The 17,594-nt window shown below is 38.1% G+C and overlaps 1 protein-coding gene across 1 annotated transcript in view; it reads right to left on the reverse strand.

Moving 5' to 3' along the window:
* Positions 1 to 17,367, reverse strand: part of TRPM1 (transient receptor potential cation channel subfamily M member 1) — an 84,561-nt gene extending 67,194 nt beyond the window's left edge. Inside the window, exon 1 of the mRNA XM_086620004.1 lies at positions 17,245 to 17,367. Coding sequence (XP_086476130.1) covers positions 17,245 to 17,367 — 123 coding nt within the window. The remainder of the gene's footprint in view (positions 1 to 17,244) is intronic.
* Between the last annotated feature and the right edge of the window lie 227 nt (positions 17,368 to 17,594).

A 17,594-nucleotide genomic window follows, 5' to 3' on the forward strand; every position in this document is an offset into this window, starting at 1 on the left:
TCCGAACAAGAGCCAAGACTCAAACAAATCACTTCAGCATTATACTGAAATTTTCATGGAGCATACAAGGTTTAGATCACCTTGTAATATACTTACTAGATATTTTAGCCATTACTTGCTAGCAGTTGGTAGCATTTTTCATCATCCATACAATGTATTTATTGCTTTTAAGTACAAAAACATCATTCTTACAAATACTCATCTTCGTCCTTCAGAGAATAGAGAATGCTGATGATGATTACTGCAGCAGAAATTGCTAATGTGCTCATTGCTGCAGCTGTGGGCTGCTTTTGCATACACGGAGCAATCATCATCTCAGTGACTGAAAGATATCGCATTTTTCAATTGCACAGACTCCACATTCAAACTGACATAAGGTTTCCTTTGGTGTCACTAACACCGATCGCAGCTGATGGAGGAACCTAGCCATAGAGCCTATGACTGACAGCACTAGCACTGACTGAAGAACAAATCTATGACCAGGGAATTCTAAAATGGATCTGTCCACTCATGTTGTTTCCAGAAGTTCCTACTATTACCTGTACAAAACAGTATCATGACTGAAAAAATCTGCAAATAAAGATGATGAGTTTGCACGCTTTGATGGTGAACTGTAATTCCTTGCTGACACGCTGGGATTGCTTTTATTCTTCAGTCATATTTTTTACATGGGGAGCAAAATATTATTATTTGATGCCTTAAGCATTGACTAGTGCTGTGATGAAACTAGGCAAAAACTAACAGACAGAGAAGGCTGACATAGAAGTTACTGGTTTTAAAGACGTGTTATGAAATAAAATCCTTTCCTAAATTCATTATTACAAATTTCTGATTGACACAAAAAAAAAGAACATTGAAATGATAGAAAATTAAATCAATTATAAGGAGATGTGGGACATGCTTTTTTGATAGAAAAAGTTGTAAGTATCTGAATAAACATGCTTCAGTTTCCAGATCTGCAAAACCACCACTCACTCCTCACCACTCAGTGGGTGATATGAAGGATTCACAGCTTCCAAAACCAAGATTTTTTAACAGGTTCCTCTACACGGATTTAAAAGTCTAGATGCAAACATCTGTTTTGAAAAAGGCTGGTGTTAAAACCTGTAAATTATTAAAAGCACAAGCTAGCTGTATAGTTACACTCAACAAGGATAAGAAGAAATAACGTAACATGCAGTATTAGCAAGCATTGTCTGTATCAGAATGAATTTGTATTTACCACAGGTATAACAGTGAGTGACCTGAACAGGATTTCTAAAGTTGCAAGGAAAAACAAAGCCATTAATATATACCCCTATTTTAATCTTCTACTTCGAATGCTTTGTACCTCTAGGTGAAGAGAAAAGGGATTTGGCATGTGCCAAACACAGCAGGGCTTGCCCGGTTAAGCTTTAACAGACAGGCCAAAGGGCAAGATTTAGAGTAAACTCTGGTTGGTACCGTTTTTGACAGAGAGGAAGGTGGATCAGCTTGTAACTATGGGAGGCTGTAAAAAGCAAAACAAACCAAACCACAACAAAACCTTAAGTACTTAAAAGTTCTAAGATGCTCAGAAACTCTGATAGCTCTCTACATTATGCCCCATCCCTGGAAGTGTTCAAGGCCAGGTCGGATGAGGCTTTGAGCAACCTGGTGTAGTGGAGGGTGTCCCTGCCCATGGCAGGGGGGTTGGAACTAGATGATCTTGAAGGTCCCTTCCAACCCTAACCATTCTATGATGGTAGAAATATTAAACTTTCTACTCTGTAACTTTAAATGAAAGGTGAATATGGAACACAGGTCCTGAACTGGAGTATTACAGCTCTGATTGCTACCAGAGTGGCACTGTAAATGAAGACAGCTTTGTTAGTCAGAAGGCTCATGAACTGTACACTTCAAGAACCCATTAATGTATACCACCCCCATGGAAAGATCATTGGCATTTTAGACTGGTAGCTTATTCATTACAGAGTTAGACTCCTAAAAAAAGAACAAATTTTCACTTGTTAAACTTAAAGAATATTTCTTTAAATTCCCTTTTTGGTAAAGAGTCATGCAATGCCTGTTTCCTCAGTCTCATTAACATACAGTTTCGTGAAGGATGAAGTTTGCTACTGAACAAGAACAAATCCCCAGAAAAGGGAGAGAAAGAGAGGCAGGATTTATTTCAAGAAGGACATTAAAAATGAAAAAAAGAGTGCCAAAATCACTTGGCATGAGAAACATACCAGCTGTACCTCACTAATCCATAGCCAGAACCACAAATCCACTCAACCAGCAGGCTGAGTGGCAAAAATCAAGAACAAAATGGAATCAAACACACATAATATTAAAAATTTTGCTTGGGTCTGATAAAGTATGTATTAAGGACTCTGATTAATTCAGCCAACGAAAAAGAAAAAGTGAAATAGAAAAAACTAAATGTAGGAATTTTCTAGGAAATTGTTTCATTATTATGGCCTCATTGCTGCAAGACATATACGCACTGTACTGGTCCCCAAGTCCTGCATTTTGGAACTGTTTCAATGAGAGCCAAGAACTGAACATGTCACTAAGAAATACCCAGATGTATTTATTTCTGTTATGGCTGAGGCACATGGCCAGAATAAACATGGAATAATCTGTACAGTCAATGTCTGTGCTATGCCTATACCAGCTGAAAGCTACAGGATAACACCGACACCTGTTTTGGCAGGTGTGGTTTGGTGTTTTTTTTTGTTGGAGGGAGGTTGGTTTTGTCCTTTTCTTACAGTAGTATTTACTGCCAGCAAAAGCTGTTGAATCCACACATTTTCAACTGCCCTACAACTTTTGCACGTCTTTCAGTCTGAATTATACTGTATTCCGCAGCTTTGTGCGTTTTGTGTAGCTTTTGTAGTAGCTCAGTATAACTTTGGCAAACAAAATCCTAGACACAGTCAAAAGACTAAGCCCATCATCAATTCTTTTGCTAATGAGCTTTTATAATGAATACATCTTAAAAGTCAAAATTAAGTTTAGTACTATAAATTACATACATTGGAAAAAATTACAAAAATCATTAAACAGAGCAATCTTGTGCTCATTCAGAGTTACATTAGATAATATTATAGGTAAATTCCTTTTTCTCATGTTTATGACCCTTTGATCAATATATGAGCGTTTCTCAGCACTGGGGTGATGGTGGGGAGGGAGGGAGAGGGAAAGCAGGGGGAATGATAACAGAACAGGTAATACAACCTTTGCTTTCAAGGTTCCTGTCCACGGTCATGATTAAAATAGCTCTATGATGACTGCTTGATTTAAAAATTAATTGCTGTGGTAATTTAAAGATATGCCTCATTTAATAATTAATGTACGGAAATTAAATTGGAGTGTTCACTGAAGTCTTATTATAAGTTCTACTCAGAAAAAGATCCAGTATCTTCATTGTATTATTGGGGGTGGGGGGGGAGCTTTTATTGTATATTGGAGAAAGAACTCTTCCTGTTATTATTTGTCTTGTGCAACAATTGGCCCTTATTTTAGCCTACTACTAGGAAAAATATGAATTTTAGTGTAAGACTTCACAGTGAGGTCCTTTATATAGCGTATAGCTCTATCTAGTGGTTGATTAATTCAAGTGCATCTGACTGTTTAAAGAAGACTAAATCATAAATTTGATAAAGGCCAGAAAGGTCTTAGGAAGGTGACATTTTCTTATTCTGATCTACTGTCATACACCTTGAGCAAGTCTGGAAATATACCAGGAAGGGTTGTGCTACTTGCTAAATCCTATCTTTACATACATTGACGAATGTGATCTCATGAAGAGTTCTCCTTGTAATGAACACTTTTTCCAATATAATTCACGGGAACAAACCAGAGGCTTCAATTCAATTCAGGCAGGGTTCCTAAGCATTGGTCTGACAGATAAACCACCCAAGTCAGCTGGACAGTTCCCATGCGTACTTGTATACACATGCTTTTCCCTCTAAATTGGGATTTAAAATTGTCAGAATTATTGTGGGCATGTTTGAGCAATGTGGAAAGCACTTCTGTGCCACTGTGGGAGACTGGAAGGTTTGCAGCTCTTCCCCAGCCCCAGCACTGGATGGTTAGGGGTAGTGCCCTGAATGCTAAGAGCATAAGCACTGGCTTGCTCACCTCGGAAGCAGGATGCTTTGCTTGCAATGGCAGCAGGATACTGTAGGGTAATATAGCCTTCCTTAGCAGGACTGAGCTGGATACGTCTCCATACCCTCTGTGCTCTGCAGCAGACATGCCATGGGAGAAATTACTTGGTACTGAAGACCTACCAGATCAACATGACACGTTGAATCCAAAAAGCTACGAAGCCCAATTCAGAAAATACAAATGGCTGCTACATTTTTTTGCAATCTCATCATCCATCTAGGGGATATATTGGACACTAATTTGTGTCAGCTTCTAATCAAACATAGCAGGGGAGAGCTGATAAGTTCCGTCCTGTGTAACTGAGTAATGGATTTCATCAGCACAGGGGAAAGGTCATTAGTTTTTGCTGGTAATTACAAAAGCTCCACAAAAAGTATGCCTACAGTTTTCTCAAGCTCATCAGGCCTTTTATCTAATGGAGGCTTAAGGAAATAACAGGCATGCAGATAGCAGGTTCTTGATTAATGATAATTTTGGTTAATAACTGTATAAATGATTATAGTTTAAACTATAACAATCCTGATACAAATTCCAGTATAGCAAAATTAAAATAGCAGTGTAAAAGCACTGCAGTTGGGGGAAGAAAGTCATGTCTGCTGCATATAGCCAACACCAAAATATAACGAGTAATTTTAAACACTGCTTAAGGTTAAGCCCACATACTGACTTGTATAAACGAATGAAAGCTTAATGTTAACAGAACATTTTACCTTATCAATATGACAATTATTTAAAAATCAAAGCAAAGTGATTTGACCAAGCTAAATACATCCCCTAGTCTTCATCCCACAAAAAAATCATAGCTTCTCTCCTTTCAGAGAAAAAATTCAAGATGACAGCCAGATTTACTGACTCGCCCTTGTTCTTGATTCAAGCACAGTTTGCTAATGAACTAGACACATAAGATTAACAGAGTTTAGCGTGGGCCGTTACACATTGTCTTCTACCAAATAAAGTATGAAACTGCTCAGTTTTCTAAATGCTCAGTCAGGTGCCTGAACGCAAGTACCTGGCATCAATTCAGACGCATGGTGTATCAAAGACATCCTCTGAGGACTAGCATCCCACAAGCGCAGCATCTCACAGGGTCTAATGAAGACCTTCTCAGCATCTAGAGGTCAGAGAGGATGGGAAATGGCACTAACTGCTTAAGTTCAGGTATCTCAATTGTGCCCTTGTTAATTCCTCCTAATAATTCCGCTGCTACAGAAAATAAAGATAACATGGTTCTCCCTCAGTGCTAGGAAAAATAACTTCAGAAAATTGTAACTTAAATTAAAAAATACTTAGAAATCCTACGGAATGACACAGGTAGGTGAACGTCAGAAAGTTCAGAGATTGCATTAGTGTTTCTATTTATTCCAACTACTGAAGTTTTATCAACAGGAAAATGTTAATACCATAGGTTTTATCATGGGGGAGGCAAGTAACAGTTATAATTAACTAGGCCATAGACTGGAGTTGGACACTAATGACAAATGTATTTGACTAGTCATCTTTAACAAGCCAGTTATTTCCCTTCCCATTATTTCCTGAATATGATACACAACTGCGACGCTAATCCAGAGCTCCTGGAAGACAGCCACCCCCCGGCTCTGCTCCTCAGGCTGGCTCTCAGCACGGGTTCCTGTTTCCAATGACCCAAACAGATCAGGACCCATATACACTTAGGGCTAAATTCCATCCAGAACCCGCCTCAGCTGCTCACATCCCTCAGTAGTGAAGCAGATAACAAGAGGCAGAGGTAAGGCATTCTGGGCCATGGAGATTATCATTGTGGCTGTGTGCATGTCGGACGAAACCAGAACAAAAAAATACTTTCAGATGAGATCAGTGCGGTACAGATCCTGTCCGCCTCTGGGTCCTACAAGGATCCTCCTTCTCCCAGTCTTTTGGTTTACTAGAAGGAGATCTACATGGCAGCAATTAGTTAATAGCAGAGCTACCATTAAAAAAGAATAAAAAGCAGTGCTACTCGATACCAGGATCCTTCTGAGAAGTGGCAGCATTTCTTTGGTAAATTAACTATTCTGAAGATCGAAGGCTGATACAAGAGTTTGGGACTCTGTAGATGAAAGACACTGCTAAACAGCCAGACTTACTAGTGTTCAGTGAAAGCACATCATGTCATGTCAGTGTTCCATCACTCAGAGATAGTAACTTAGGAAAACACACTGACTTTTCACCTTTTAAGCCCTCTGTTCAAACCTAGGCCTGACAAACACAAACAAAAACATGTCTGATGTGCCTCTGGGAATGAGAAGAATAAGGATTTTGTAAGAAAGGCTCAACAAAATTATGAAGCGACCAAATACCAAAATAGGTACAAAATTCAACAGCAAAATTAAAATATTCTCAACTTGGGTTACTAAGTATCGGGTTAAAAAAAAATCTTATCCAAACATAAAAGACTGTTTTTCAAACCTAATGAACTCAAGCTGGCTTCCACGCTTTCATACAACTCACAGCTAAGCTGTAGAGCTCCTTAGTGAAGGATGCTGTGGAGACTACAAGGCAACAACATAATTTCACATAAAACCTCTCCAATATTACCGCTGGTCCAGACAATCCCTACCTTAAGCATCGCTACACAGCAGCAACCTCTGAGGGAGAATAACTACATCTTTCCCTGTTCCTACAGCACTCCCCAGACTGTGCTGTTACAGCACTGGGAAACACAGATTTCTGGTCTGACCCAGCAGAGCTACTCTTATATTCTCACGCCATACTTCCAAATTTAACAGGACATTAAACGGAAAAAGCTTGTCAGCTCACAAACAGTATGCCCGATTCCCACTTGGATTTTCAATCTTTAGTTTTATGAGCAAATTCATCGCTATAAATGAAAAATATTTAGGGGACTCAAACTTCAATAAACCCTAGGTGAATTACTAAGTGACTAAGATGTGATTTCAAAACAGCACACCCTGGCTATGAGCACTGATCCAGCTAATCACACACTGATTAAATCTTTTAAAAAGCTTTGGAACTTACCCTCTGCTCTTCAGTTCCAAAGTGACAACGATTTTGCTATTGTAAAAATATAATATAAAAATCACTACCAACAATGTAGAACTGGACAAAGACATTTACTACTTAATGTGAACATCAAGACAAAAACCTAATGCACCCCTCTTCACATGTCAAACTCTGTAAAAAACATTAATAAATAAACCAACATAGTCATTAATGATTTACTGCTGAATTGTATTAAGAATAATCTTGGGTAATGTGTATCAGAAAGAAGACAGGATGAACCCTGAACAACTTTTTGTGAAAATAGATTTGTAATACATGACCTGCAACAGAAAAATTAGGAAGGAGACAAATTAAAGTCAACCAAGAGTTCTGGAAATAACAAAGGAAAAACATTCAAATGTCTATTCTGTTAAAAAAATTACAAATAGTACATTTAGTAGAGCTTAGTAACCACTGTTTGCTTTCCACTGGTAGAGGCTTAAGCCATTCAGCTATTAATCACATGAAAGCAGATATTAAGGAATATTAATCCATACCAGCTGTTACATCTTTTACTGTGCTATTATTAGAGATTAATCTTTATAGAACAAGCTTGCCTTTTCATGTCATTTCCAAGAGGACATCACACAAGCTGATATTGTTTTACAACACATCTTCATAAAGGGGTTCAAGAAAGCAGGAGATAACGACTACACGGTGAAATTACATTGAACTTCATCCTTCAAGTCCAAGGCATTTATTTTTAGAAGAGACACTGTCACTGTAATCAGTTGATTAGTTAATTTTCATTGTGACTGTAAAAAATTGCTTTTATAGCTTGGTATTTACATCAAAAGATAAAAAGATATTCTCTTACTGATACTGTATGTTCCCTTACCAAAAGTTCAAGGCCATGCAATTTCCTATCATCAGTAGCAGGAAATGAATCCAGTTAAAAACATCTAATATGACCTAGTTGATGAAGCCTTAATGAGGAATATTTAGGATGGTAACAGAATTTTAACAAAACAAATCAACACTGTAAGCATAGTATTTTCCAATAAAGTACAAAAACCCTGTTAGGTGAGCCAGCTTTTTAGAGGAGCAATTGCTTTTACTGTCCGATACACTTCATAGATGACAACACATCTGCAGACTCTAGAGAAACTCCTATCAGATCACATGTTGGCGGAATGCCATTAAAATCACAAAAAGTATCACACTGTTCCAAAAAAGTAAAATTACAGGCAGAAAAAGCCAGTGTTATCCATTAAAGATTACGAGATTACCATTAAAAATAAGTTTCTAATCAGCTTCTTGAGTTTTGGATGAGATTGTACCAGCTGCACTAGGGAAATCAGTTGTCATAGCTACAGAAAATCTACATTCTCTATACCTGCGGTCACCTCGTTTTGTTAAATGCAAGATTCCTCTCTAATTATGTTGCAATTATTCACCAGAGTACCTTTGTTTTTTACTCATTTGGACTTTAGATTGATCTTATAGATTATATGTATATTAGTTTTATAGCACAGCCCAAACAGTGAGGAAGAAGCTCTTTAGTCTAGGGTTGTGTTATTCACTGTTCTCCCACTCCTTGCCATTTGCACAGCATCCCCTCAGCAGCCACTGCCCTTTCACCCTCCTCAGATCTGCAGAAGTCTTTCAGTGGCTCCCTTTTCTCAGTCTGCCCATGTTCTGTCTGGGCAACCTCATCTGCTTCAGCTAGTCAGCTGCCCTCTCCACAGCACTGCCTCAATCTGCCTCCGTCTTTGACAATCTGGCAGATACAACAGCCTTTCACAGTCTCTGCTACCTGTCTTTAATCCTCTCCACTCTCATCTTCATCTGCTGATGAACCAGATGTTATTTATATAATATTGGTTTTGATGCCTCTTCCTCTCCTCCCAAATAAGTACCTTAAAATTCCACTATTTCACTCTCCTCTTCATGCCACCTCCTAGGACAAACCGGCTTTCCCACTTCACTCTTCTTCTACGGCCTGTCTACTGGACTTCTTCCATCTCCAAACCGGACAGGTGGCTAACCCTATAAGGACACTTCTGTTGCTTAATGTCAATAATTTCCCTGCTAACAACTGGCAAAAGTACAAAGCAGAAAGTACTCAGAACACAAAACATAATGTACGTATTAGAAGGTAAAACTGGGGTTCAAACGCAAGTCTTTAAGCAGTTTATCTCATTGCTTACTTTTTATTTAAATTAACAGGGTTTCTTTGTTTTTTTTTTTCTTGTTTCTTTCCTTCCCCCCACCCAGCTAGCTCTGAAATCATGAGGGATAAAACATGAGAACAATCAACCATTTTTACAGTTAGCTAGGAGGTGGACAGTTAGCCAGTTTTATAACAGATATGACTCTATGCAAAATCCTTCCATTCAGCCTTTATACTGCTCTGCCACCCAGCTGCGAAAGGCTGTTATCCTTGAGCTATACATTGTGAGTGTACTTCAATGATTGTCAATTACATTTATCTTTATTTTATGTATTAGCAAATGATTTTGAAAAACATCAGTTCATTTCTTCTTCAGTAATTCAAATCGATTTATAATTTTGGACAGTATTTACTCAATTTTCCTGAAAACATGGAAAAGCTATGAAAATAGGAGTAAAACATGCCCTTGCACCATCTCAATGCATGGGCAAGCTTTCTAGGAATGAATGGCTTTCTTTTCCTTGCTGATGTTTGTCAATTTTCCCTTTCACTGCTTGTCTGCCTCTCATGGATTTTGACTCTCCCTTTGGATAGCCAAGGTTTGGCTTATTTTTCATTTTTCAAAGTGAGTATCTTTATTGCAGGCATCTACACCAAGAGAAAACTGATGCCTGGCAATCCTGAGGAGGGTTTGCATGAGCAATTCCTATATCACAGATTACTTAACTGGACGCTCAAAGGGGAGATACATGATCAGGGGAACACTAAATTGGTTTTCTTGAAAAAAAAAAACCAGTTCATTTTAACCAGCTCCAGCTTTTCTAATTTTTCCACTAGTGTAGATATTGGGGCCCACAGATAACAGAAAACTATTTATGTGAAGTGGACAAGGCACGTAACAGAAAGGGAAACAGGGGAAAAGCGAGTTGCCCAAATTCACAAAGTAGGGTGGACGGCACAGCTAGTGACAAAACTGTGAAGTTAAACTGCTGATTCAATCAACCACATTGCCTGTGAAATGGATCTTTTTTCAAGGCTTTCTGACTCTTCCTTTACTCTGCCACCCACATTCTTCACCTTGATTTTAAGGACTGACTAAATTAAAAGAATCTTCGTCACTTGTGGTAGGTTCTACAAATGTAGAGTCTGAAATTAAAAAGCACCAGAAAGGTTCCATTCATTAAGGCAATGGTTCATTCTTCAAACTTAGGAGTAGAGAGCAGTAAATACCCCAACCTATATCCTTCATTGCAAGATCAATTAACTTAGAATCACTATGTGAGCCATGAACTAATACCGCTTTCCAGAAACATTATTTTTCCTTTGTTTATTCACACTTGTGTTTTCTAGGCAAAGCAAAGGGACAACCATTTGGAGCATGGTACCACTTACTGTCACGTTCTGTATGTCTCTGCTACTATAAAACCCTCATGTGCCTCAGAAGCAGTCTTATAAGACTACTTCTTGCTCTCTGTGTTTGAAAGTCAGAGAGCTTTGCAGCGTCCTTGAGCATTTGCTTCACTTTTTAACAGGCAGAAACCCTGGACAGGTTGCTTCTAAAAATCCACATTCAAAGTGAAAATTGCTCTCGAGGCTTTCTGCTGGGATTTTTCCTTACTCAGAACTGCATAAGGCTTGTCTGCAGGACTTCAGTGAAGAGATGCTGGTAAAGCAAGAACTGGCAAGAGGTGCTGCATGAACCAAGCATCTATGGCAGGTTTTTCTGAATGAGACTAGGAATAATTTGGGTTGGGAAAGAGGCAGTGAACCACAGTTATGGAAGACAGATGCATGTGAATCCTACAGTTGCCAGGAGTGACTATTAACTGCTGGACAGAATAGCATCAAATTGCTGAAAAGTAAAAAACATTATTCCGTAATCCACAAGGTGATTCTGACATGCAGTAAATGACAGGAGTTCTGGGGAAGGATTTTGTTCTTTCCATGTCTGTTGCAGTGCCACTCATGGTTTCATCATTATCACAGGCCCAAGTCAAGCATTAGGGAACATTTCAAATACATCATCCCGTAAAACTGAAGGCTCGGCTCACATGCAATACGAAAAAAGATAGTTCTCCTGCTGTTCCCTTTGTCAGTTTCATCTAGTCTAACACTACAGAATCTTGGTACTAAATCCATGCTTTCACTGATATGGCTAGCACGAGACAGCCCAGAAATGCTTCCTATTACCCCTGCAATTACAAGTTGCAAAACTGCACTGGCTCAGTAATTTTATCTAGACAAAACCCTTCCCTCCTTCTGGCTTTAAATTCCTGTAATAGGTTACTAAGATGCTGCATTTCAGAGGAGTACCTTTGTATACGTAATTTGTATGCTGTTCAAATTTATAAAGGGGATGAAAGGTGTTAGATATGTACATGATTGTTACGTGCTGGACACCAGGCCAAGTCTACCATGACACTTGCAGCTCATAATACATGTACTTATCTTGCTGGACAGTCTGCACTTGCTGTGAATTGTGGGGTTTATGCAGTATTTTCCCAGACATACAGATGTTCTATGCAATATATGCACATTCCTTGTAAGTAAAAGCTATCATCAGTGTTGAAAATTTGGCCAAACATTTGGGCTCAAACACACTAAAAATGTCAAAAAGCTCCTGCAAAACTCATTACATTCTCATTGCTGGTAGCCATCATGACATAACAGTTGTACATAGGCAGCAGTTTGCTAGAGGTACTTGAGGCTCTAACAGCTATACAGTGCAAGAAGGCTTGTCTCTGATTCCATGCTTACAGCCCATCTTGAACAGTAAGCTTCCCCACTTTCATGGTAACCTTTCCTTCATGCTACAGATCACATATTACTAGCCGTATGCACACTCCATCTGCTCCTGTTGGACATCTGCAGTGTATTGACTTGTAGAGAAGGGGCTTAGTGCAATGCTGTATGCCTAGCTATGCTGGGTGACTCACACCTGCAGGATATAGACTCAACTCCTTGTGAACAATTTCTGACAACAAAGAGATTCCTAAAAGCCATACCTTACAATATCTGTCTTGAGAAAAAACTTAGAGGATGTCAAGAAATATGTCATGGGCAAACCAAGGAGAACCATTTAGTTCTACATTTCAAATTGAATAAATCCTCTGCTACATTGATACTCTTTCTTTGGATGGTATGTCACAGCAAAACAAAAGCATTATAATTCACTTGGCCAATTGCGCATCCTGCTTAGGGGAGTTAAAGGATTTATTTCCAATTCCCATTCAGATCAGCTGGTACTGTCTAACAAGTACTCTATTATGGACTGCTTTTCACAATGCTCTTATCCAGTTTGTTGAAGGACATTAAGATACCAAATCAACACTAAACTGATTCAGGGTTGATTCAGCAAGGCAGTTCAGTAAAAGAGGCAGCAGAACGCTCTTCGTAAAACAGCATGCACAAGTAGAAAAGATTTGTCAAAATTGGACAAATTTATATATTCAACTTAAAATTTTTTAGCATCTTTTAAGAATGCAGGTACAGTACTGATTCTGCTGTGACAGTCAGATTATTCTAATCTGACATTCCCTTCTTTCATTAAACAGAAGAGTACGGGCCTGTGCTGCTGCCTCTAAGTTTGGGAGTCTGTAACAGAAACCACACACTGCTAAGTACAGTGTTTGTTTGTTTGAAAAGGGTCAACTGACAATCTGTTGGTCTATTCTCCAGACACAAGCCTGCCTTTATTTTTCTTTAGGGTCATGAAAGTCTACCTACGATGACAGTTTGATTATTACCCTGATATTTTTTGAGCATTAAGGAAGATACGGAACCTGCTGTGCTGTACTTAGAGAGAAATGAATTATTATAACTAAGCTACTTTCTCACTTCCATCACTCAGCTGACTCCCCAAACTGGAAAAAACACAGCAGTGTTATCTCTTGAGCCACTGAGAAAATGGCCAAAATATTTGCACAAAAAAATTCTTTGTCACAGTAGAAATATTGGAAAAAAAAACCCACAATATCTCAAACTCTCAAAGGAATGTGTATGAAAATGATTTCACTGTTACCAAGTTATCTATCTAATCATAACTGTAATATTAACCAGTTGCAGAGAACTGTTCCAAATGAACCCATAACCATAAAAAGGTATGGTAATTTGGAGGAAATCACAGCTTCTTGATAAATAGTTTAGGAGCAGAAAGTAAATTCATCCCATTAATCTTTTTTTCCTGTTCAAAGTTAATATTACCATTAGCAAGCACACAAACCATACGGTTTAAGATTAACAACTTGAACAAACTTCTAGAGATTCTATACTAATTTTCAAGCTTCATTAACAAATGGTAATACAAATCAAAACAATGACTTTAAGAGAAGACAAAATTGTTTTTCTGTCTAAAAGACAAATTCTCTCTGATCTAAGAAAATGTATTCATCCTTTCCTGTCTTTTCTCTGTTTTGTCTAGTCATTTAAAAAACACAGGACAAGTTATTTGCCTAGTCTGAATGTCTAATAATCTTTCCACCTTTGTAATCCATAAAAGCTGTTCTAATTAATCACTCGGTAATACCGTACCACCTTAAAAAAAAAACATTAAAAGTTCCATTATACCTTCTATGGCATAATGAGATTTTCAAAGTTGTCTAATGTATTTAGGTAAAATATTTTTTAAAATATTTTTTAATATTCTAAAAAAAATATTTTTTTAGACATTGCATTGGTTATTTCTCATACCACATTTGATAGCCGGGAAGAAGACAGCGATGTGAGCAATAAAGCCATTAAAAATATATTAGTGTCTCGATAAAAGCTTAAATCTGAGCATCTGGAAGGCCTGTACTGAGTATATCCTTATACAGATAATCGCAGAGAATTTACAAGTATGGAAGAATTACAGGCAAACAGAAATAACATGTAGAGAAAAGCTGTTTCAATAAAATGGTCTTCTCTTCAGAGGAACAGAAAACAAGTCATAGTAGGGACATCTTAAAGACATTTAGATCAAGTCAATGGAGATAGCAAGCAGAGATGAAAGCATTGTTTAGTACTACAAAAGTAATTTGAAGCAATTCCCATTAGTGGGAATGATGGAGCAGCGATGTACATCCAGATAAGCTGCTTCCTTTTTTAATAAACTGAGATGTTTACAAGAAACAAAAGCAAAACACAGATGTAAGTGTGCACACACACAAGGATACTCCTCCTCTTAAACCCTTCGGCTTCACATTTCATTTGCAGCATTCTCTGCTCAGGTACAGAATAATGCCTTTAATTGCAGAGCAGTTAGCAACAGGTGGTTTTGTAAAACTGTTCAAGAAGTAAAAAGTCCCCTTCCTCTAGAGCACTGCTGTCAAACTCCGGAGAATACACGGGAAAACTAAGCAGAGCAGAAAGCTGAGTAGAGATACTTGGCCATTTTAATCACTCTTGCTGTTCAGCACTACTGCAGGAAAGATCAGGACTGACAATCATAGACCTGAACCACGGTTACACATTCCTCAGAAAAAGGTCCATGAGAATGGTAAAGGGAAAAAGGATGAGAGTGGTAGGTGAAGTTTTCATTATAAATCTCTATGCTTAGCTACATCACATGGCTTTAACCCTTTCCTGTCCAGATTTTCCAGATGTATCCCAAAGCATTTACCCCTACAAATCACACACATTCAAGACTGGTTATCATTAACAAAAGTTTACATTCAAACCAAAACATTCTCAAGCATAACAGTGCCCAGATTTCCTGCCTTGAGATGTCCTGACTCCCAGAAACGATTGTTTCTACTTCCCTGTATGCTGACAGCATGCCATTAACCTCGAAGAGCCAACCAACGTAATTTCTCAGCAGAAATACACTCCCAGTCTACTCATAAGCCTAAAAATCTATTTTTTTTTAATCAACTCTAGAAATAATATTTTTCTCATTAAAGGTAAAGTTTTTGTTCTCCAAACGAACATTAAAGCAAATAAACACCAAAAGAATTAGGAAGACTGAAACAAGTAAGCCATGAAGGGAATTTACAGCTTTTAAAAGACAACATTTTTTTTTTGTAATCAGAAGTTGAACCTTGTTAAGAAAAAACAGATCTGTACTGTGTTCCTTCTACCTTCACTTCACTAGTCTTTTCCTATGGTATTAGTGAGACAAGATTAAACAATTTTACTCTGACTTTATTACATTCAGGAAGTAAAATTCTGTATGCTTTGCAGTATCAAGATAGTCTTGTGGACATTAAAAAAAAACCCAAACTGACTGCACGACTGCACCTGGGGCACTATGCCTGCATTATCGATTGACGGTTCTGATTTGTCACTTTTAAGTAACCCTAAATATATTAAAAAACATTCTACAGGGGAAATCTTTCTCTCTTATCTCCTTTATCATTGTTTCTCTGTATTATTCAATAAATAAAGTTATTACCACCAGCCTGTGAAACCACTGCTTATCTTTGAAAAGTCATTCGATTGACAAAGCAAGCAATATACAGCTGGTGATGAAACAAATGTCTTGGAGGACAGCCTGGTTTTTCACGCTATTTGGACACAGCCATTCAGCACCTAAGAAACAACTGTGCAACTAATGGGAAAAGTTACACAAAGTGACACTGTTGCTAAGTATTAGCTGACATTTCAACATGCGACTTTGCTTTGTATCTATCAAAGGAGAAAAAACTGAAACCACTGCAAATGCTTTAGAGCCTTCTGTTTTGCTTCTAAGTGTTTAGGCTTGGCCTTGGTGACAAGGACATTACAGCTGAAGTTTTCTTTTTTTTTTCTTTTTTTTTTTTTTCACCTGACACTCAATGTCTGTAACAGGGCCTGTAATACGGGCATTACAGGCAACTTGACAACCTCTTTAGCAGAGAAAGGGCCAGGGTCTCTAGTTACTACATAGAAAACGTCATTGTAAATTACTTTATCCCTAGACAGTGCTTGTAATTCACTTGGTGATGGCCCATGACCATCAATCTCTGCTGAAGAAGGCCCCCAAACCTAGACATACTCTTTCTTGCATTCACAGATGACCATGACCAATAATTCACATCATATAGAACAATCTTTTTTAAGAAGGAAACATTTTAATACATACTTAGTTGCCTGTGTGTCAATGACTAATTTCCTCCAAGATGCTGCCAGACATTTTCTCTCAGTTATGTTCCTTCAGACTTCCTTTCACCCCTTTAATGACTCTAACATTGTGATGATCAGCAAAAACTAGAGGTAAGAGGGTTGGAGGGGTTGGAAGAGATGACAAAAACTATTTCTCATTATTTGAATGGAGTCAAGTTCAAAAAAGGTCAGCTGAGCTAGAATCTAAGTAATCCTGAGCTAAAGTTAGTCTATATTTGTTCCAAATGAATCTATCAATCCATGGACAAAAGATGTAATTAAATTCATTTCACAGCTGAAAACTGAATTAAGAAAGAAATTCTCAATACTCATCTACAACATGCAAGCTTATGACAAGTGAGCTTATACATTATACAGCAATCACCTCATGCCTTCTTTCTCCTCTCTTGTCTTTTTCATTCATATACTGCACAGCACACGATCTACCCACGAACTGTATTTCTCGTAGAATCCGGCTGCCATAGATGTTCAGTGAATCACTTCAAAATTCTTTGTGCATCCTATCAGTCATTGATTGCATCTAAATTTGGCATGAACACTTAGTATCAATAGTCATCAAAATCCGATTTTGACTATGGACAGGAATAATTACAGGCTAGCCCTGTTCGGTGATGTTTATCCCCAAGATCCTTAAGACGTGTGCCTTAAGGACGTGTTCTTTCGCAGTGTGCTTGCGAAAGAACTCCCATAATAGGAATAAAATTCATTGACAGAACCACTACAACGAACATGACTGCTACCCCTGAGACTTAAAAGAGCACAGAGGGAAAGAGAATTGTTCTCATGTATAACAATACCAGTTATTTGAAAAAAAAAAAAAAGAAAAAAAGAAAAAGGGGCAAACTGTGTCCAGCTGTTTCCTGCAGATTGTACTATTTGGGTAATTGCAAACTTACCTTTTGTGATCCAGATGCTGAGCCCTTAAATGAAGTGCGTTTGAAGGAGCCACTCATCCTCCGTAAGGAACCTGTGAACTTTCCTCCTTTTCCTTTCTTAATCCCCTGGCCCTTACCCTCCATAAGGGACGTAGTACCCCAGCACCAAAGAAAACTCTGATTTTAGTCATGTAGTCTGAGCAGTTTTTTTCCTGAAGCCAACAATCACTAAGTTACAGCTTAAAAAAGAGAGAGAGATGCATAAAACAAAATCAAAGCCAAGTAATGAGACTCCTGTTCTGATGTGCACCCTGTCACAAGTGTTACCAGCAGCTAGACAAGTAGAAAAACAAGGCAATATGCCGATACAA

This window comes from Tauraco erythrolophus, chromosome 14 (genome assembly GCF_009769465.1).
Source record: "Tauraco erythrolophus isolate bTauEry1 chromosome 14, bTauEry1.pri, whole genome shotgun sequence".
Taxonomy (NCBI): Eukaryota; Metazoa; Chordata; class Aves; order Musophagiformes; family Musophagidae; genus Tauraco; species Tauraco erythrolophus.